The sequence below is a fragment of the Oryctolagus cuniculus genome, chromosome 9, assembly GCF_964237555.1.
Source record: "Oryctolagus cuniculus chromosome 9, mOryCun1.1, whole genome shotgun sequence".
Lineage (NCBI taxonomy): Eukaryota > Metazoa > Chordata > Mammalia > Lagomorpha > Leporidae > Oryctolagus > Oryctolagus cuniculus.
Window position 1 is genome coordinate 114,038,653 of NC_091440.1, and position 21,782 is coordinate 114,060,434.

Genomic DNA, 21,782 nt, shown 5'->3' on the forward strand with positions numbered 1-21,782 from the left:
CATCTATTTAGTTCCTGCTGTGTAGTAAGAGACATTGTGCTTGCTCTTTATCCAAATCCATCCCCCTTAAGTCCATAAAAAGTTAGTTCAAGGGTATTTCATAATGTTCATGGGAAAATGCAATCAGAAATAACGTTATTTTCGTGCAAAAAGATTTTGAGATCCTTGCATAGGTTTGTTTCATAATATGCATTTTCCATGAACTTACTGAAGATCCCTTGTGTTATTGTCCTTATTTTAAATATATAACAGTATAGGCTCAGAGAGTTTAGAACATTTGCTTAAATGTGCACAGTCATCCAAGACTATGTCAATAAGAGAGACAGAGAGGGAAAGAGAAAGAGAAAGAGAGATGGGTGGCAATGGATGGATGGTAGATGTGCATATTAAGCCACTGAATGGTCTCAAGTGACTGACTAAGAGATTTTTCACAGTTTGCTATTGACCTTGAAATGGTCACTGCTGATTTAAAGCTCCAAATGTGATCCAAATCTCAAGCATCATTAGATTCCTAGCTATTTGTTTAATGATATTTGCTTTTTAATGGTAGTGACTCATTCATTCTTATTATCAATCTGGTTATTTCTAATTCCAAAGTGTAGTGAAGAAAAAAAAATTTGCTTTAGGACACATTGTGGAGTTGAGTGAAGCACTATTGTATTAGGAGGATCATTTGGAAAGTGAAATCTAAATTGAAATTTCTGGCTGTGAATAATCTGTTAAACTTCTGCACTGTGCTAATTTTTCCAGTCATGGCATGCTGGATTCCTGTTGACTCAGTGATGGTTTATACCAGTATATTTCAGAGACTTGGAAATTTTTTATCTTCCACAAACTTACATACCTTTGTGAAACACTCCGGAATCCCAGGACGTTCAGCAACGTTAATGATGCCAGTAGGAAAAAGAAGCTTTCTAAATTGCCTTTGTTTAATGTGTTTGGAAACCAATTGCCTGTTTGGAACAAATGTAATTGTTATTCAACTGCAGAGTTGCAAGTTTCTGTGAATATTTTATTATTCCACAATTCATAGAGCTTTATTCACTTTAATAATACCCACTAAGCAAAAAAGCTCATCTAGAACTTCATTGTCAAAACTCATTTAATTCTATAATTACTAATAAAATGATAAGCAAAGCACCCCAAATATTTTGGAGATTAAAAACACTTTCTTTGTATAATGTAGGCATGAGAAGAAATGGATTGTAAAAGTAATCTTGCTTATGATGTTCATTTGGAGGAACTGTGTGTTGTTTATCCTCATATTTCTTTTTTTAAATTTCTTTTTATTTATTTATTTGACAGATAGAGTTAGATAGTGTGTGTGAGAGAGAGAGAGAGAGTGAGAGAGAGAAAGGTCTTCCTTCCGTTGGTTCACTCCCCAAATGGCCACTATGGCCGGCGTGCTGTGCCCATCCGAAGCCAGGAGTCAGGTGCTTCTTCCTGGTCTCCCATGGGGTGCAGGGCCCAAGCACTTGGGCCATCCTCCACTGCACTCCCGGGCCACAGCAGGGAGCTGGACTAGAAGAGGAGCAACCTGGACTAGAACCCGGTGCCCATATGGGATGCCGGCGCTGCAAGCAGAGGATTAACCAAGTGAGCCACGGCGCCAGCCCCCAGGAGAAATATCCTCATATTTCTATCATCTAGAGCAGCACCTGGCATGTAGGGATTGTTTGGCAACTATGTGTTGAATAAGTGGAAAGCATTGCCATGATGAGATGGTAGTGTGGTGAGAGAGATAATATATAGAGATGATAGATGTTACATTATTTTCACAACTTAGAAAATCCGGAGTTATTTTATATTAATATCACAAGTCCTACTGGTCAAATTATTTGCAATCTCTGGTTTACATGCAGTTTTTCTTTTGATTGGATGGGTAATCCTTCAATTTAATAATCTCGAATAAAGGACCCCATTTCCTTTGAACGTCAACTGAGTATATATGAAACTATTCAGGATTCCAAGCAATTGCTTCAATTTGCTCCTAAGTTTAGACTTTACTTTGAATCTTTTCTGCAACTCTCTTGCCATACTTATATCTGTACTCAAATCTGTATCTTTACACACACTCAATTTTCTTCAGTGGGTTTTGAGGCATTATTGTTGAATATATTACATAAAGTATAATATATGTTTTATATGCACATTTACTTTTAGGTAGTAATTTAAAAACAGAAATAGAATCTAATATTACCAAATACATTACAGATACATAGTGTTGCAGAATTTTAAAAGGGGAAATTTATTACTTTATTTTTTACAGAAAGAATGTAATTCAGTCATTGTTCTGGATGGGTAAAATATTTCTAAAAAGTGTTGTGTCTTCTGAAAATAGAAACCAGTTGTCTTTGAACATTCAAATGCCAGGGTGTTGGCATTACCTGGCTTTTTTAAAAGGACATTTCCAACAATATGTGAGGAAAGGAAGTGTGGGATCAGTGCAATCTGTATTTGGGCCGATAGAGTTGATCTTCAGTGCTGTTGGCAACGGGTTGTGAGTTACTTCCAGAACTGGAAAATGGTTCTTGGGCTTTCCCCTGACAATGCATTCTTTTAAGTGGGATTTGAATTAAATGCTGTATTCAAGCTTGATTGTCAGCAAGTGCCTCAGTATGACAGCTGTGATTAATTGTGCCATTGCCCATGGAAAACTCCTTGTCTGCTGTCATTTAACTTCCCAATGACCATTATTAGGGATCAACCATGAAAATTAGCTATGTCCATTACAGTCTGGGACCTGTAAATGGAAGCTGGTACTGAGTTTAAAGCTATTTTTTAAGTTTCACTTCCCTATTTTATTAATCTGTGTTCTCTTCCAGTGGAAATTTATGGTCTTATGGCTACCTTCACCTAGAGTTTAGATGAGTAGTTTAACTCAGTGTTTCCCTATGTCTGTTTTTATGTTGCATATGGTATCTTAATGTGTGTGTTTCTATGTGTATGTGAAGAAAACACATGCTTGGAATTGAATTGGAGGAAATGGGGGAGAAGTCAACATAAGGTGACAAACCTCCCACTTGTTTTTGGGAAGAACTAGACCATACGGCTAAGCCTATTCAAACGGTCCTATTTTCTTTTTTCTCCTGAATTAATATCCCAGTCGTATTTCTGTCCTTTTCATTTCACATCAGCACTTTGCATGTCATGCGATTATACCATTTTATCACCCGGTTCTCTTGCCAGAGTAAGAGGAGTGTGCATGGAGTATGTGAAGCCTCAGAATTAACATGACATTAATTCTTCTTGGAGCATGAATTTTGGCCCGTAATCAGTAATTGAAAGGACTACCTTTATATTCTAACAAAGTCAGATGAGGGGGAAGAATATAAATTTTGTAAGATCTTTAAAGGTAAAACATAATATTTCTAAGAAATTGTGCAATTACAGCAAATACCAGCCTTCAGGAGACAGAACCAGATCCCCTGAGCATGCCAGCACACTTGCATCTGTCACTGCGGATACCATGGTGGGCACAAATGAGAAGCAGTGTGACTCGGCATATGAAGGTGTGGGGTGATGGCTCAGGAGGATATAATAGAAAGGTTAGAGAAAGGTAGTAGAAATTTGCAGAGATACACAAAACATTCTTGGAGTGCAGTTATTTTAAAAATCAAATGAGAGATCACCATAGCACCTATTCAAGCTCCCGGTAATTTTCTTATATTCCTTCTTAAATATCATTTTCAGTGTTAATCTTTCTACCCAATGCCAATCTTCCTCTTATTCTCATATTTCTATCTTATTTAACAGCATCTGAGTTTTTAGCATGAGGAAAATACTAGTATGAAATTTGACAGAAATTCTTCATGAATTGGAATTTGCTTTATTTATATACAGATTGTATAAAGATACAGCATTGTGTATAACAAGATGTTAGACATTGGAAATACTTTTGACTTCAAATCTTACCTCTATTATTTAACAGTTTTGTTATTGGGCAAATAACTGAGCCACTTGAGCCTCAGTTTCTCTTCTCGAAAATGATGACAACAATAATTCCGTCACTGGGAGTAGAAAAGAGAATGGCTTTCAAGTGTTGGACACCGCGGAAGCACTCCACAAACACTACATGATCACTCCCCTTTAGAGATAACTCACAAAATCACCTAGCCTGAGGTTGATCTTGGGCCCATTTCCTGTCAGGTATTTCTTCATGCTCTGTGTGCCATTTTTTAAATCATTATCCCAGGACTGGTTATAAAATGTTCCATTTAACATTGTCAGTTGACTCAGCTCTTAGGTACTATAACTTTATTTTAGTAGCTTATAAACTTTTATTGTCGTAATTCACATTTGTGCCATTTTTCATCTGACATTTCTAGTAGGGGCATCCTTGCAAAAGGAGACAAAGTGAAGGCATTAGGTCTGCAATGAGCCTAACTAAACTTCCTAGATCTCAGCTTATGTGGACAGGAAGGTTAACAACGTGAGAAAGAACATGTCACATAAAGAGTTTGGGGTCATTCATTATGTGCCATTCTTTAATGCCCATGGTGAAGCCTAGTCAGATACTTTGATAGCTTAACCAGCTAGTTAATAATGAGTACTAGGCTGTGGAGAACAGAGCACTCACAAATATTTGGCATTTTCCAGAATTCCCCCAAATATCTCTTGCTCAGCTAAATTTCTTTATTTATTTGATAAAAATCATTTTTAAAGAAATTTTCGTGTGTCAGGAAATGAGAATGCCAAGATACTTAAGAAAGGGAGTTCATAGATGAGTATGGGACATGCAAATAGTAATTACTCTAGAGTGTTAGATACCTTATAGATATGAAACAAAGTATTTCTAATTATCTTAAATTATCATGATCAGTTTTTAGAGACCAAAGGACTTTAGACTCCCCTAGACCAGCTTTTATTCTGCAGACTAAACAGTGTAAGCACAGAGGGGTAGAGTGAAGCATCACTCAGTAGAACCTTCATCTTCTTACTCTTACAACAAATGTTCCCTCTATAGCCCACCTGTGGGTGCTAATGGACCCATCACTTTTATGACTTAATGACTTCTCAACAGTTCAAGAATGTCTTTGAAATAGCTTACCCAAAGTCCTTCTGAAATACCTAACATAACATCTCTCCTGAAATCCTGGCAGTGACATCCAACCCACTGTGAGAATCTTGGAGTAATTTACAATAAATTGAAGGCTTTTAAAACAGTCCTGAGAACCATATCCTCATATATGGTGACACACGTGGGTGATGATAGTATAAAAAGCACAAAGTTGCTAATGCGAAAGGGAAAGATATCTTATTTATTTCCGATCTTATGCCCTATACTGTGCAGCACAAATTTCGTGTGCAGCCTTGGTATCTCTAAGCCTCCTAGGGCTCCAAAGGCCTAACTCCGTGCTTCCCTGTTCTCACTAGAAATGTTGCCCAGCCAGAGGGAGAGCCTCCTCACCTGACCATTTCCCCTACCACTTAGACCAGCTGTGCTTTACCCAGATATAGACCCAACGGGTTTAACTTCCATGTATCACTCAAGGTTACTGAAATCAAGCACATCCTCCTGAAGGAACCAGGGGCACCACACCCCTTTGTGACTATGAAGGCTGCCACTTAGAAAACCTACTTCTTCATGCCTTTCCTTTTTGCAATGTCCATAGCCCCACATGGCATGCTGAATCTCTGCCTTTTCCAGGCTGTGAGCATACGTGACTGATAAGCTGCTATCAGTCTCATCTGTGCCAGATGCATATTTTCAGCCATCTTCTACTATTTAGAGTGAAGGGGTTACTCCACCACCAATGGGATAGGTAGGCGATGATCAGAACACCACTCAAAGTATAAACCATAGAGAGGGGCTGGCACTGTGCACAGCAGGTTAACACCCTGGCCTGAAGCGCTGGCATCCCATATGGGCACTGGTTCCAGTCCTGGCTGCTCCACTTCCAATCCAGCTCTTTGCTATGGCTTGGGAAAGCAGTGGAAGATGGCCCAAGTGCTTGGGCCCCTGCACCCATGTGGCAGACCTGAAAGAAGCTCCTGGCTCCTGACTTCAGAGAGGCACAGTTCCAGCCATTGCAGCCAACTGGGGAGTGAACCATTGGATGGAAGACCTCTCTTGCTCTTTCTGCCTCTCCTCTCTCTGTGTAACTATGACTTTCAAATAAATAAATCTTAAAAAAAGTATAAACCATAGAGAAAGTGATTTTCACAAAACAAGAATAACTTTAATAAGCAAGATTTGTAATATCTGATATGAATATGTATCATATAATAGTTAAAAGGAATGAGATCCTAAGCTAAACCAAGAGAGAGCTGAAAGGAACAGATTGGAAAGATACCCCTGACATAGTTACAGGGTCTCCTAAAACTAGGGATGTGTTAAATATGTGTCACTGGGGTAGGCTTTGGCCTAGCAGTTATGATCCTGGTTAGGATGTCACATCTCATACCTAGGTTTAACCCCCAGTTCCAGCTCTCATTCCAGATTCCCATCAAGGTCGACCCAAGGAGGCAGCGGTGATTGCTCAAATAGTTGGATCACATGAGAGACCTGGATTGAGATTCTGGCTCCTGGCTCCCACCTGGGCCAGCCCTAGCCATTGTGGGCATTTGGGAAGTCAACAAACAGATGGCGGCTCTCTGTGTCTGTGTGTATGTCTGTCTCTCTCTCTTTCCACCCCTCCAATATATACACATACAAATATATGTAGCTACTTAATTTTATTCCATTTATCCTATAGTTATGGAAAACATCAAATTGTGCTGTGAGAGTTGGTTATATGAAGCAAATAAAGGTATTTTTTTATTCACATCAAAACAAAATTCACATGGATGAGAAAATTAAATTCAAATGTTAAATCACTGAAATTCCACAGCAAAGATAAATGCAGTGAAATCAGCACAATGGAAAGGGTTGACAGATTTGATTACAAACTTGAGCAAAACAATCGCATCTATAAAGTTAAATGTTGAGTTGAAACTGGGAAAATGGTTACTAGTAAATGAGTAAATGATAATATCCTTAAAGTATAAGCTACATAAATTGGTAAGGAAACAATGTAAATAAGTCACTAGGGAAGCAGGCAAAGAACAAGACCAAGCCCTTCATTAACAAGATGAAAATTTTAAGAAACATAAAAAATTTCAATTTTACATCCTAAAGACCAGAAATTAAGGTAATAATAAATTATAATATTTTCCAGATTCATCAAGATCAAATTATTATTGTGTTCAAGGATGAAATTAATATCTTGAGACAATATTATCATATGGCATTGACAACATAATGGATGTAATCTTTAGAAACAATTTTGCTTTACTTCTTAATTCCTCATTGAAGGAATAATTTCATTTCCATGATTTCATTCTAAGGAGAGAATAAGTGATGTACTTAAAGATTATACGAAAGAATGTTCTCCTTAGTGCATTTATAATATCGAAAAATTGGAAACAACCTAAGCATTTCATAAGAAGGGACAGGTATATTAAGATATAGATGTCAAAAACTTCATGGAATGTGGAAATAAAAGATAAATTCATTTTGGTGCAAAAAAAAATGAAATCTATCCATTTAAAGAGCCTTCAAAAAGTTCATAAAAATATGTATCATAAAAAACTATGCATGATTTCAAAATAGTTTTGATACTAAAACAAACTTATCTTTTAATTCCATTTTTCAAGAGCATTTTGAAGTATGTATATATATATATAGTGAAATATATACATAATGGTTAAAATTGAGGATTTTAAAAATTCCAAATGGCATGGACATATGCTCAGAATATTAGTTAGGGGATGATAAGATTGGAGATTGATACAAATTTATTGATTGAGCAATCAGCATTGTTTATTCAGAACCTAATTTTGTTTACAATCTGTCCATGCATATATGATTTTTTTTATTTTTATTTTTATTTTTTATTTTTTACTTGACAGGTAGAGTTATAGACAGTGAGAGAGAGAGACAGAAAGGTCTTCCTTCCATTGGTTCACTCCCCAAATGGCCGCCACGGCCGGTGCACTGTGCTGTTCCGAAGCCAGAAGCCAGGTGCTTCCTCCTGGTCTCCCATGCGGTGCAGGGCCCAAACACTTGGGCCATCCTCCACTGACTTCCCAGGCCACAGAAGAGAGCTGGATTAGAAGAGGAGCAACCAGGACTAGAACCCGGTGCCCATAGGGGATGCTGGCGCTGCAGGCGGAGGATTAACCAAGTGAGCCATGGCGCCAGCCGCATATATGAATTTAATACCTGCACTCACATACATATACACACAAATGAAAAAATACTGGGAGAAAATTTACCCAAGTCATAATTTAGACATCATATTTTCAGTCTTTTTCCCCCTTTATCATTTGAATTTCTTTTTGTCAAATATTCCCTTTACAGCAAATAAAAATAATAATAATAAAATAAAATGACTTCATCAAATATACTGGAAAAATTTGACTTCCAAAAGCCATGCTTAATTAATTGTAAAACAACAAAAAGGGATGGTTTTTCCACCACCAATTCATCTTCAGCAACTGAACTGATCTTGGCAGCCTTGATACTGTAACTTATTGGAAATTAGCTACTCTCTACAAATTTGTCCTTAGATATCATTGTGGTGCAGTGGATTAATCTGTCTGTGATGCCAGAACAGCCCACCTCTGAACATTGGTTCGAATATCAGCTTCTCTACTTATTAACCAGTTCCCTGCTAATGTGCCTGGAAAAGCAGTGGACTTTGGCCCAAATGCTTGAGTTCCTGCAACTCATGTGGGAGACCTTGATGGAGTTCAAAGATCCTGGCATTGGCCTACCCTAGCTGTTGCAGGTATTTGGGGAATGAACCTGTAGACAGAAGATCTGTCTCTCCCTTCTGTCATTCTGTCTCTCTTCCTCTCTGTCAATCTACATTACAAAAAAGTAAAAAAAAAATAAAATCTTTTTTAAAAAAGAAACAGAACTTGATCTATTAGTTCTGATCTAAATGATCAGAACTAGTCAAGTCTGGACACTCAGATTCACTTAATTCAGTACTAAGTTACTCTAACCCCTGCAGAAACCACAGAGTTATAATTACCTCCAGTATACAGGACTACTGTGTTAAGTGCTACAGTATGTTGCTTGTGATTTGAGACAGATTTCAGCTATCTCTTTTTGGAGGGAGCTGCAAAATCCTTTTTTAACTACCGTTTTGCTTTGAATTAACAGAATTTTGAAAATCTTACAATGTATCTTTTTTAAAAAAGATTTTATTTATTTATTTGAGATGTAGTGTTAACAGAGAGAGGGAGAGACAGAGAGAAAGATCTTCCATCTCCGGTTCACTCTCCAAATGGTTGCAAGGGCCAGAGCTGGGTTGATCATTAGCTGGGAGCCAGGAGTCTCCTCCGGGTCTCCCATGAGGGTGCAAGGGCCCAAGCTCTTGGGCCATCTTCTACTGCTTTCCCAGGCCATAGCAGAGAGCTGGATTGGAAGTGGAGCAACCGTTACTTGAACTGGAGCCCATATGAGATGCTGGTTTTGCAGGCAGAAGCTTAGCCTACTGTGCCACAACATATCTTTTGGAATCACTCTTATTAGATGTTCTTTAAAATTATTTTGTATTGCTGGAAATCTAGCAAATGTCCAAAATTGTTGAGACAAGATTGGAATGGATTTCCGCCCAGCCTTATTTTGGGTTCTTCTTTCCCTTCACTGTGAGCTTTGTAGATTTGATTTCCAGTAGTGGAAAGTAAAGAATGTGTAATTAAAAAGATGTTAAGTCAGTCGTACTGCAAGGTGGATTTGCTCCTGGGCCGTGGGAAATAAACTCAGTGTAGTGAAAAAGAGCTTTGGAATCAAGAATTCACCCTTGCTATATTATTTAGGCAACTTTTATGACTTTGTGAGCTCATTTTCTTCCAGTATATGTTGGGGTTACAAATATCTACCCCCAAAGAATTGTTGTGAAGAGTTAATGAAATAATATCTTTGTGAAATGCATAGAGCAAGGTCTGCATATAACTGACACTTAATAAATGTTAATTTCTTTCCTTCCTCCTTTCAGTAACCTGATTTAAATGCTTCATTTGAGATTCATAGCTCTCCTACCTGAGTTAATTTTTAAAACACATTAATTTTCATGATACCTGAAGGAAATAATACCTAACAACTATATTCTAACTTTGACTTTTCGACCATTTTTTTCATTTTTATCTAATAAGAACTCAAATTATTATTACTCTTAATTTACAGACAAGGAATCAGAGGCACAGAGCAGCAGAACTGCTTGCCTAAAGTCATATAAAGGAGATAGAATAAATATTTGTTGAATGAATAGGTGAACTGAGGTTGGGCCCGAGATCCACACGTGCTCAATATTTTACTCTGAATAACAATACCTGCACCACAACTTCAATTTGCATTCCCAGTTCTTGGGAATTGTGGACAAAAATGAAGTCAGGTTGCTATTTCCAGGAAGGGACACTGTGCCTTTCAAAATTGTAGAGAAGGTGCCACGCATTGTGATCTTTGGCATAACAAGCTTTCTTATAAGGGTGAATTCGTTCTCTTGATGAGCACTGGGAGGTAAAAATCCATCAAGATAGTGTGTTCTCATGATGATGTCAATGAATTATCATGGAAATGAGTTTTAGAAGAGAGGCAATGCTTTGTGATAATAGCCCGATAATGCCATTAGCTATGAACTGTAATTGTAATAGCATTAGTCAAATGAATATATCTGATATTAATTTGAGTGTCAAATATTTCTATAAGATTCTTCTTGTTAATTAAACATCAGTTGGCTTTAATAATTCAGTATCTAGCCAATGCCTGCACATAGTAGGAATCCAATATGTATTTGTGGACTGAATTAATAAATCAATCTCTAAGTAGAGTTATTTAATATAATAAAATATTGAGTTTAAATAATTTCATGGATGTAACAGGAGCGGATTTTTGCCCAGGATCTGTTTGTCTGTACAGCCTGTTCTTCATTTGTAACTCCAGTTCGCTAATGGTGTAGATTTATTAATTTCAGAATTTCAGAGGAAAGTCTTTCTCATTTTTAGTATATTTGGAGGGAAATAGCCATTTTCCCCAAATTACTTAATTCAGAAGAACAATTTGTTCTTTTCATCCCATCTCTTGTGGTTTTCCAACCAGTTAGTCTCCCAGACATATTCATGCATGCACTGACCACCTGAGCATCACTGGACAGAATCATGTTTAGGTAGTTTTGTACATTTCTTCATGGTTACCAACTCCAATGTAGCTTTAACATGCCAGCAATCCTAACACCTGTCTTCTGAATCATCTTTCCTGCCCTTGCAGTAATGAATGAAAACCTCTCTCTGCACTTCCCATTCCTCATTTGTGTGCTAATCCCCTTGGCTCTCAGAGATGAGGATTTATGAAGAAAATGGAGGGTTTCAAAAGGCCACTCCAGTATCTTTGCAATACCAGAACTACACATCTGTTTGCACCTGTGCCCATCCTCTCCTCTTTCTTTTGTTTCAGTCAGGAAAGAAGCATCAACTCAAGGTGTGACCACGTGGAGAGCAGGCAGCAAGCACACTCCTTGTCTGTCTGCTTCCTGGCTCACACTGTGATCCTTCCCCTGCCTTGTGTTCTGCCATTCACCATCCTCACTTATTAGATAGTCTTCGTCACACCCCAATTCACTTTTCTTTACCATTTCTACACTGAAATGACTCCTGTTGAAGCTTTCAGTGTCCATAATGTTGCTAAATCATGTGGACACTTTCTTCATCCTACTGGAGTCCGCAGTGCAATTTACAGAGTTCACCATTCTTGGTGTGAAACAGTCTGCTTTCTGTAGTGAATACATACATGTGCAAGTAGGTAGAGTCTTCAAAAAGTTCATGAAAAATCTATGTGTAGATTTCAAAATTTTTTGGCATTAAAATAGGCTCATCCTTTAATTCCTTTTTCCATGAAGTTTTGGAAGTACTCTCCTATGTGTGTATGTATGTATGTGTGTATGAGTGTGTGTGTGTGTGTGTGTGTGTGTGAAATTCATGGAAAATTCATATTGCCAAAAAACTATGCATGGATTCTAAAAATTTTTGACTCCAAAACAAACATCTACAATTCTATTTTTCCATGAACTTTTTGAGGTATTCCTCTGTGTGTAAAATTCCCTCATGCTCGATCTATCTGACTGTCACTTTTCTTTTCTGGCACCCATTTCTTTTCCACCCAGCCTCTACTGTTGAGGCTTTTTCAGATCTCAGCCCTGGATTCCTTTTCCTCTTCATTCTTAGAATCCTACTAGGGAGGCTGACGCAGTGGTGTATTTGGCTAGGTCTCCTCCTATGGTGCCAATATCCCACATGGGGGCCAGTTTGTGTCTTGGCTGCTCCTCTTCTGATCTAGCTCTCTGTTATGGCCTGGCAAACCAGTAGCAGTAGAAATGCCCCAAGTGTTTGGGCCCCTGCACCCAGGTAGGAGACCGGAAGACACTCCAGGATTGTGGCTTTCAATCCGCCCAGCTCCTGCTTTTGAGGCCATTTGGGGAGTGAACCAGCGGATAGAAAACCTTTTTGTTCTGCCTCTCCCTCTACCTCTGAAGTAAATAAACAAACCTTTAAAAAATAAAAAAGGAATCCATATTAGGTAGTTTCATTCAGTTCTTTGGTTTCAAATGTTATTTCTGTGCTAGATTCTTATGGTTACATATGTAGCAAATATCCTTTTTCTGGGATCCAGATATGTCTGTCTGAGCACCAGACTTATGTGCTAAAAAGTGAATGAGTGACAAATTTTAAAATCTGTTTTTCTAGTCTTGTCCATTTAGTAAATGGAATCTTTACTGTCCTAGTTGCTCAGGGCAGAATCTGGGAGGCTTCCTTCATATCATCTCCTGAATCCTATTGCCTCTTGACTTTATCAAAAACAACACTAAGTGCTATTGATTCTACCTCTGAAATATGAGTATTGCTTGTATCCATTCACATCTCTCATCTGCCCACTTCCTCTCTGGCTCATCTCTCCTCTCAATTTGCCTGAATTGCTACAGTTGTACCACTTCTGCTTCTCCCACATCATCCTTTTTCCCTTTTAAAGTATATAGCACCCACTGTAATCCTAAAACATCAATAGATTGAGTCATTCACCTTATACCTTTATGATTTTTTTTGTAATATTCAAGTTGAAAATAATTCCTTTAAGCTAAAGGTCCTGTATGAGTTTGCCTGTGTAACCTCTCAACGTCTCCTTTTTGAATATTGTCAAGTTACTGGGTTTCTCTGGCTTCATCTTACACACTTAACAATTCTCTACCTCTGTGCCTTGGCATGTGTGTTCTCTACCAGAACTACTTCAGTCCTGTGCTCATCCAGCTAAATTCCATTTATCATCAAGTGTCAGCTTCAGTATCACTTCCAGGTACTCATAGTGCCTGGAATGTATGTGTCTCTGACTCTACTGAGGCTTATGAATTTGCCAAGCAAGGAAGTTCCATTAATGACATAGGTCCACAAGGCATAGAAGAATCTCCGAACACTGCTCCATCTCATCCCAGTCTGGACCTGGAACTGAAGTAGAACAGGACGACTGAGCCCCATATTCATGGAGCTTATTTTTTTCTGAAGAGTTATGAAAGTGTCATACCATCTGGGATGTTCCTGGAAGACACTGAGACTTTACTCAGATTAGATAACAACTACATACATAATTATTTTTCACACCCTTGTGATTATCTGGTGACATATCTATTTCCTCTTGTCTGCATCAAACTCTTGGAAGTAAGTTATTAATGACACCATTTTAGAGGAGAAACTTGAGATTCAGAAAGTTAAGTATGAAGGTCAAGATCACAGGCTGCATTGATTTTGAACTCAGGTGTGTCTGACTCAAATTCCTGCCCTTTGAACTCCGGCAAGCCAACAGCCATGGAGAGTTTCTTTCCATAGTCCAAAAGGTAATTTGGGTTCTGCCCCTGATATTTTTTATGAACCCAAAGCCCTTTGCATAACTCTAGGGATTCCTATGGATTCAAAGGTTGAAGATGTAGAATAAATTGTGTCTGAGATCCATTATATTATTTTATAAGAAGTACCCTGCCTCTAATTCTCTCTGAGGATCCAGAGCAGGGTCAGACTGTGGGAGCTGTTGGGGTCTTCCCAGTTGGCCTTAAGAACGCTGACACTAAATCAATTGACAAACATGTAGAGAAGGGGCCCTGCTAAAGGTAGGCCCAGCAAAAGTAGCAGGCCACTGCTTTTCCACTCTGGGTCAAAAATCTGAAATCCAAAAACCAATAGCTGAATCTAAGGTCTCCATCTGAACCTGAAGCTGTACATCTCTAAGAGAATAAGCGTGAGCCCCTGAAATCCAGTGGGATGTTTTTTGGATGTATAAATATTTTCTTCTTTCAAGTTTACTGGAAGTGCAGATTGCTGATTTAAAACGGATTCAGTGATTCATACTGACATGCCTTTCAGTGGCCTTAATAATCAAAGATATTTAAATGAGGATTTTAAAAGATCTCATTTTTAGTTTAAAATGAGATTGATTGGAATGAAACATTTAAATTCTTTGTTCCTTTCTGGAATTCTGAGAAGGAGGAACTAATGGGGACAGGAACATGTAAAGCTTGGCCTCCTGATTCTGCCCAATTTTCCCTTTTCTTTTAGACATTTTGCTTTGGATCCTTCAATTACTTGTACAACCATAACTAAGATGTCATTTTTCACTGAATTCTACTTTGTTATTTTTGTCAAAAGCTAAGTTCGAACTCAGGAGTGTGAGAAAATTGATCTTGTTGCTAATGGGATATAGCCGAAATAAGCAGTTTGACTGACTTCTTTACTCCCTTATATTAGCATTGCTACTTTTAGATAAACTATTCCTGAAATGATTAGTGTAGGAGGATGGGTTTAGTCTTGTATCTTCTCCTTTAAAGCACTCAGAGTTAGAGATCCCAGAAGGATCAGTTTTCTCACTTGTACTGAAAATGTCACTCTAACAGTTATCTGTCTGCACAGTCAAGTTTGGAGAAATCTTTTGAGTTTACCGCATTCACACTATTCTCCATCATGGTGCTAAAAATGACTAATGCAGCTTGGAAACTGTGATAGCTGATCTTCACTTCCAATGATACACTACCACTCACACACACTCACATGCACACATGCGCAAATGACATGAATTCTTAAAGGCTGGAAATAGTCTGTATGCTCAGTGAAATGGTGAGGGATGTGGAGTACATAAATATCTACTAGTTTTTGTTTCATTACGATCACATCTGTAAAATAATTGGACTGGTTGTTTGAATAGGCTGAATGGACCATTTTAATATATGACTCAATTTTATATTTAAAAATAATCTCTGAGGGTATGGGCATCTTAAGCCTAACGGTTAAGATGCTGGTTAAGGCAAGCCATGTCCCATATCAGAGTACCTGAATTCAGTACCTGGATCCAGCCCCAGACTCCAGCTATACATGTTAATGCAGATTCTGGGAGATAGAAGTGATGGCTCAAGTAATTGAATTCCTGCCATGAAGGAGAACTGAACTGAATTCTCAACTTTTAGCTTTATCCCAGTCCTGTACCTCTGCCTATTTTGGACATTTGGAGAAAGAACCAGCAGATAGAAACTCTATCTGTGTCTCTCAAATAAATAAAAATTAAAGAAAAATAATCTCTGGCATTGAAAATTTCCCAAACTTTATTTTATCATCTCATCATCTCTGAGAAAAGTGAAGTGGGTCATTCTCTTTTTTAATTAAAAGGAAATAGTCTGAGAGAGATAATGACCCACACAGAGTGTTGCTTATGTTCAAAGGGTCATTCTTTTTAGGGCCCCTAATTAGTCAGTATAAACCAGCATGGGATCACTAGCAGCAAGTCATCCAAATGAACCTCATTTCCTTTCTTAAGGGATGCTGTTCTGATAGCTAAAGGAATAGAAAAAGTCTATGTCTGTCACAAATACAGACAAATCCGACTTGCAGAAAAACATGACAAAGTTTCCTGTGATGTCATTTAGGGAATGATGGAGAAGTATGTGGGCTGAATGAGTGTAATTAGATGAATTGGGAGCTGATTACATCCAAAGGGGAGGAATAATTGATTATCATTAACTTGCAGTGAAGTCTCTAGGAATTTTCTATAAGACTCTATTTTTGGTCCTGTCCAATTCAACAATTTTATCAATTACCCAGAATATGTCTGGACGTTTGCTTACTAAATTTGCAGATGACACAAAATGAGTAAAGGAGCAAAGATTAGTAATTCAGTGGATGACAGAATCAAGTTTCAAAAATGTCTGTTTTTAGGATGATGGGTTGACATTTATTATGAATAAAGTCCTGCATTTAATTGGAGAAAAGTTGTGATAGGATGAGTGGAGCTGAATTGAGAGCAATTGCTGAAAAGAAAAACAAATGTTTTGAGTTTGGATTGACCATCAGCATGATGCAACTACTGGAAAAGTCAAACACAATCTCTGTTGGCCCTCAGAGAGGGGAGGGAGAGAATGCAAAATTAACCTAACTATCCTGGTTGTACCTATCTTGAGTAATTTGTTTGGTTTTGGAACCATGCTTTTAAGAAAGATACTTAAAAATTATCATTTGCGTTATAGATGGAGGGGCCTTGTTAGCAAAAAATCAGAAAATCATGCAATATGAAACAGTTGGAGTGATTTGTCTATAAAACAGAAGTAGATCATGACTGTTATTTTAATTGAGTGCTTACTTTACATATTAATTACTTAATCCTCAGAACAACATAGTGAATTATTTATTGTCTCTACTGACATGGAAACTGAGAACATAGACTATCTCACTTTAAATATAGGTGGTCTGACTCTAGTTTGTAACCACTATACCTCATTATTTCTCTGAATATTAACCAAATGTTTGAGGAGTTGCTGTGTGAATGGAAGATTAAACTTACAGCCTAATTAATTCACCTATATCTCAACATAGAGAATTTTCCTTGACTGTAGAAAATGCCAGTGCATCTTCCATTTTTTGGTACAATATTAGACCAGAAGAGCACTTTGCTTTGTTTTTTTTTTTTTTCTACTGAATTGTGGCACTTAAAAAAAATAAGGAAATCAATTATAAGATTGCTGTAATAAATGCAATAATGTATTTTAAAGCTCCTGTCACACTGTGCAGATTGTCAATAAAGATTTAGATTTTCATTGAAATGTTTTTGAAAGAATAGTTGTGTGTAAGATTTTCCTGGTCTGATTCCTGGGAAATAAACTCTAAATCCTTCTAATTTCTTCAGTGGTTGGAATGCTTTTTTTTATTTATGGTGGGCCTATTGGACACAGAATGATAATTTATGCTAATGAGGTGTCTCATAGAGACTCCAGAGATAGTTTATGTTAATAAGGGACTCAGAATGCAAGAAAGAAAGACCAACCATGTGATCAGAGGGTTGGTATCTCTGCTGCATAAGATCTGCCCAACTTTTGGAAAGGGCAAGGAGGCTGGAGATAAGCTCAACCACCTGATAATGATCCAATCAACTGTAGCTGTGTAATAGACTCAGTGAAAACACTAGATGGTGAAGGTCAGTTAGCTTTCCTGGTTGGCATCAGTCTTCCTACTGCCACACTTTGATGTGCCTGAAGGGGACTATGATGAAGGGTGCCTCACTTCTGAAACCCTACTATTTTGCTCAGCATGTCTCTCCCTTTGGCTCATTCTGATTTGTATTCTTTTACTATGTTAGAGCTGTAATCATAACTATTTTTGCCTCTCTGAGTTCTGCAAATCATTCTAAGCAAATGATCAAACCCGAGTAAGTCGTTCATATTGATATGTCAGAAGTCATGATAGCCCTGGAAATCTTCAAATTTGGTGCTGTGCATAAAGTGCAGGCTGTGTTGGGGAGAATTTGACAGATGATATTTGGTCTAACTCTGGGTTAGAGCAAATTTGGATTTATATAAAAGATACCCTAGTAGTAATATTTGACTTTTCAGTTTTAAAATGTCAAATATAATTTGTTTATAGAATTGTAAACAATTTTTTTAGAAAATCCAATAATGTATGTGAAGAAAGAAAACATATGTCCAACACCTAAAATATTTTGAATGCAGATTTAGGTAAGACTTTTCCAGTTTATCTTACAAAATCTTAGATCCAGTGCTTTACCTCTTGTTTATATACTAGAGAAGTCAGCAACTTGGTGCAGTTCAAATGAATTAGTTATTTTAAGTTGGATTTGAGATCTTTGAGAATTGAAACTTTATCTCACACAATTATTTGTAGCACAAGGACATGGCACAAAGTAAATATTCAAGTTGCATTTTTGCTTAACATTTTCAGGTAAGTAAGGAAAGTGCAGAATCTGACCTTATCAGCCATATGTCAAAGATTAGTGGGTTTGTTCCTTAGAATCTACAATATCTATTAATTTTCTTATTACCCCCCAATTGTTTTTTATATATATGAAGCATGCTTGAAAAGCAGGAAGAAACAAAGAGACCTTCTGTTTGCTGGGTTCATCCCTAAAGGCCTGCAACATCCTGAGGGCTGGACATAGCTGAAGCAAGGAGCCCTGGATCTCCCATGTGAGTGATAGGGACCCAAGTATTTGACCTATCACTTGCTGCCTCCCAGAACATACATTAGCAGGAAGCTGGACAGAAGCATGGGAGCTGAAACTAGAATTGCTGTGCCAAATGCCCACTGCTATCACTCTTAATTTTTTCTTTTTGATTTCATGCCCCATGGAAATTTTGGGAGGGATTAGAAGTATATATTTTGCTTGCCATGGTATCCCTAGTCTTCAGTATAGTGCCTGGAAAAGAGTGAGTCCTTGATAAATATTTTGTGAATGGAGACTTGAAGTTAAGATGAATTTCTCTCTCATCACAATTATTTTTTCTACAGTTTGAAATCAGGTAAATTAAATTTGTCTGTTTAAGATAATGCAAACCAACATATTTTTATGTTCCTTTAAAATGATTAAGTATTTTTGAACATAGAGATGAAAAAAAGCTTGTCATATTTTTTATAAAATAAGCAAAAGTAAATTAAAATAAAATGTAAGCAATATCAACATTTTAGAACAAATAAAGAAAAAAGTTTGAGGATTTAAAATACAGCCAAAGGCATTTCACTATGACAACTAATCATTATTATCATCCTAATTTTTTAATATACTTTAATATTTGCATCTCATCTGAATTTTTCAATTTTTTTATTCTCCTGGCCAAAACCTCTACTGGGAAAAATTTTCAAGATCATTTGTTGTTTAACTCACACCTTCTCTTTGGTTGCATAGACAAGATTCTTGGCAGGTAATAAAGAAAAATAATCCAAGTACCTCTCTTCTACATTATACAGGTTTTAACTTTTCTGAGAATTGTCTGTATCAGCTACGAAGCATTATTAAATGTGATCTTGTTGAAAGACCTAATAAGAACAGAATGACCAGTTTGTTTTAAACTATGCTGAAGAAAGACGGCAGACAGAGTCTCATGAGAAGTGACATTCTGTAATTACCTCGTCCTATCAAAAGAAAAACAATTCCCAGAAATTAATGAATACAGCAAGAGTCTATTTCCTATCTTAATTCTATCTTAATTGCAAAAGTGGATCAATTAAAAAAAACTTTACTGGTAAAACCCGTCTATTAAGGTTTTGTCTCTGAATTCCCTAGTTATCAAATCAGTAAATATATATAAGCATACCATGAATCTGTTTTTACCTTCTGAGATGAGATAAACCAATTCCACCAGCAGTGCCCCTGTGAAACAACCAAATCCATTGAACAGTGTCAGAAAATTCATAAAGATTCCTCTGATGGTGTTTGGAACATGTCTGTGAGATATTACAGAAACTGAGAGAAAAAGAGAAGGTCAGAATTTAGAACATTTAAAACACTTTCTAAGTTACTGTTCAAATTAATCAACTTGATCAGGCATCAGACATAATTTATTCAATGATCCAAATTTGGGTTGTAATTTGTTTAGGCTACTGTAGTAAGATATGTTATGATACAACTTAAAGATGTGTTCAAAGAATAAAATATGGCAAAACATACAGTTAGACAGCTATGATGAGAATTTGATTACTTGGTGGTTGAGTGTCCTAATATATTCGCTCAAATTTCAGTCCAATTTGAGTATTTCTGATGAATTTTGAATTGAGGTGAGGCCTGTACTAGATAATATCATGACAATCTGTCAATGAGATCTATGATTCTGTGATTCTATATAAATCATTAGTTTCCTTATGGAAAACCTAGATTTATTAGGTAAAATTTGCATAGCGTCTAAGAGCATGGGCTCTGGAGTTAGACAACATTGTGCTAAAATCTCATGACAATCATTTACTATCTATGTGATTTTAGGCAAGATGGATAAACTTTGCAAGCCTCAATGTCCTCCTCTACAAAGTGGGAATAATATCATTACTCACTTGCAGAGGTTCTGTGATACTTGATGTAATGCACATTAAGTGCTTAGTACAAATTGCTCTTACTTGTGCAAGGTATGTGCTAAGCCTTTTTGATATATTATCCCATTAAAAAGAGGGTGCCCTGACAGAGACAATAACTTAAGTTCTGAATCTCCAATATGGTTGTCTTTTCTTCCCAAATCATTATTGTGGTACTAGTAATGATAGTGGCAATAGATTGAAAGAGAATCATGGGGGAAAATGTTTTTAAAATTTCAATGAAAGGGGATGACATTGCAGTACTGCTGGATTAAGACTTCTTACGATGCCAGCATCCCACATCAAAGTGCCAGTTTCAGCCTGGGCTACTCAAATTCCAGTGCAGTTCCCTGCTGATGTGCCTGGGAAGGCACTGGATGATGGCCCAAATACTTGGGCCCCTGACACCCATGGGGTAGACCAGGATGGAGTTCCTGGCTCCTTGCTTTGGCCTAACCCAGTCCTGGTTTTTGTGGCTATTTGCAGATTGAACCAGCAGATGGAAGATCCCTCTCTGTCTCTCCTTCTCTTCCTGCCTTTCAAATAAATAAATAAATTAAAAAAATTTTTTTCAATTAAAATATTTTTGAAATCAGAAATAATTGAAAATATATGTGCAATATTAACAACTATTATTAAATGTGCATGGCAATCAGGAATACATGTTAAAATATTTGATATTTATTTTAATATATCTGAAATTTGTTTTAAAATTACACAACAGGGAAAAAGAAAATGAGTGAATGAGAGCATAGATGAAATAAATTTGGCTATGCATTGAAAATTGTTGATACTGAAAGATGGATACATGAAATTTATTATACTAATCTCTATTATATACATGTAACAAAAATTATAAGGAAACATTAAATAACATTAACTAGTTTTAGCTTTGAGTAGTTGAATTATTTGATTTCTAATTTTCTTCTTACTCTTTTGTACTTTGCATATTTTCTACAATGCAATCATCAATAAATATTAAAGTTCATTTTAAGAAGAAAAGTGACAATTGAAAGCAGATGTACTAAACAGCAGTAAAGCTTTAATTTCCTTTTCTATAAAAAGAAATAAATGTTATTATTTCCTCCCTTTCCTCTCAGGAATATCTTCTACCTGGTTTTCTTGTACTGTAGCCCAGGAAAATTCTGCATTTGCCTCCCTTATAGATAATGTACATGTGTCGATGCTCCTGCATTAATTTCACATTTCTGTTTTACTTTCTGTGTAGCCTCCACCTATTTTTATTTATTCATACAACAAATGTTTAAAGGAATCTCTACTTGTGTTCCAGAGTTGCTGTGTGCTGGTGCTGGTGGTAAGAAAATTGTACAGTTTATCTTTTCAGGATTTTTAAACTCTGGAAGGGGGGAGAGCAGAAATAGGTGCATTATCAAGGGCAGTGATCCCACAAGTACTAA

At 36.9% G+C, this 21,782-nt stretch overlaps 1 protein-coding gene and 1 long non-coding RNA gene across 3 annotated transcripts in view; one reads left to right on the top strand and one right to left on the bottom strand.

Moving 5' to 3' along the window:
- LOC138843877 (uncharacterized) overlaps positions 1-21,782 on the top strand; it is a 310,222-nt gene that overhangs the window by 129,209 nt on the left and 159,231 nt on the right. The window lies entirely within an intron of this gene.
- Positions 1-21,782, bottom strand: part of SLC15A5 (solute carrier family 15 member 5) — a 97,859-nt gene that overhangs the window by 5,071 nt on the left and 71,006 nt on the right. The window contains exons 7-8 of the mRNA XM_002712626.3: positions 19,634-19,765; positions 845-953 (exon numbers count right to left, since the gene is read on the bottom strand). Of these exons, the coding sequence (XP_002712672.2) occupies positions 845-953; positions 19,634-19,765 (241 nt within the window). The remainder of the gene's footprint in view (positions 1-844; positions 954-19,633; positions 19,766-21,782) is intronic.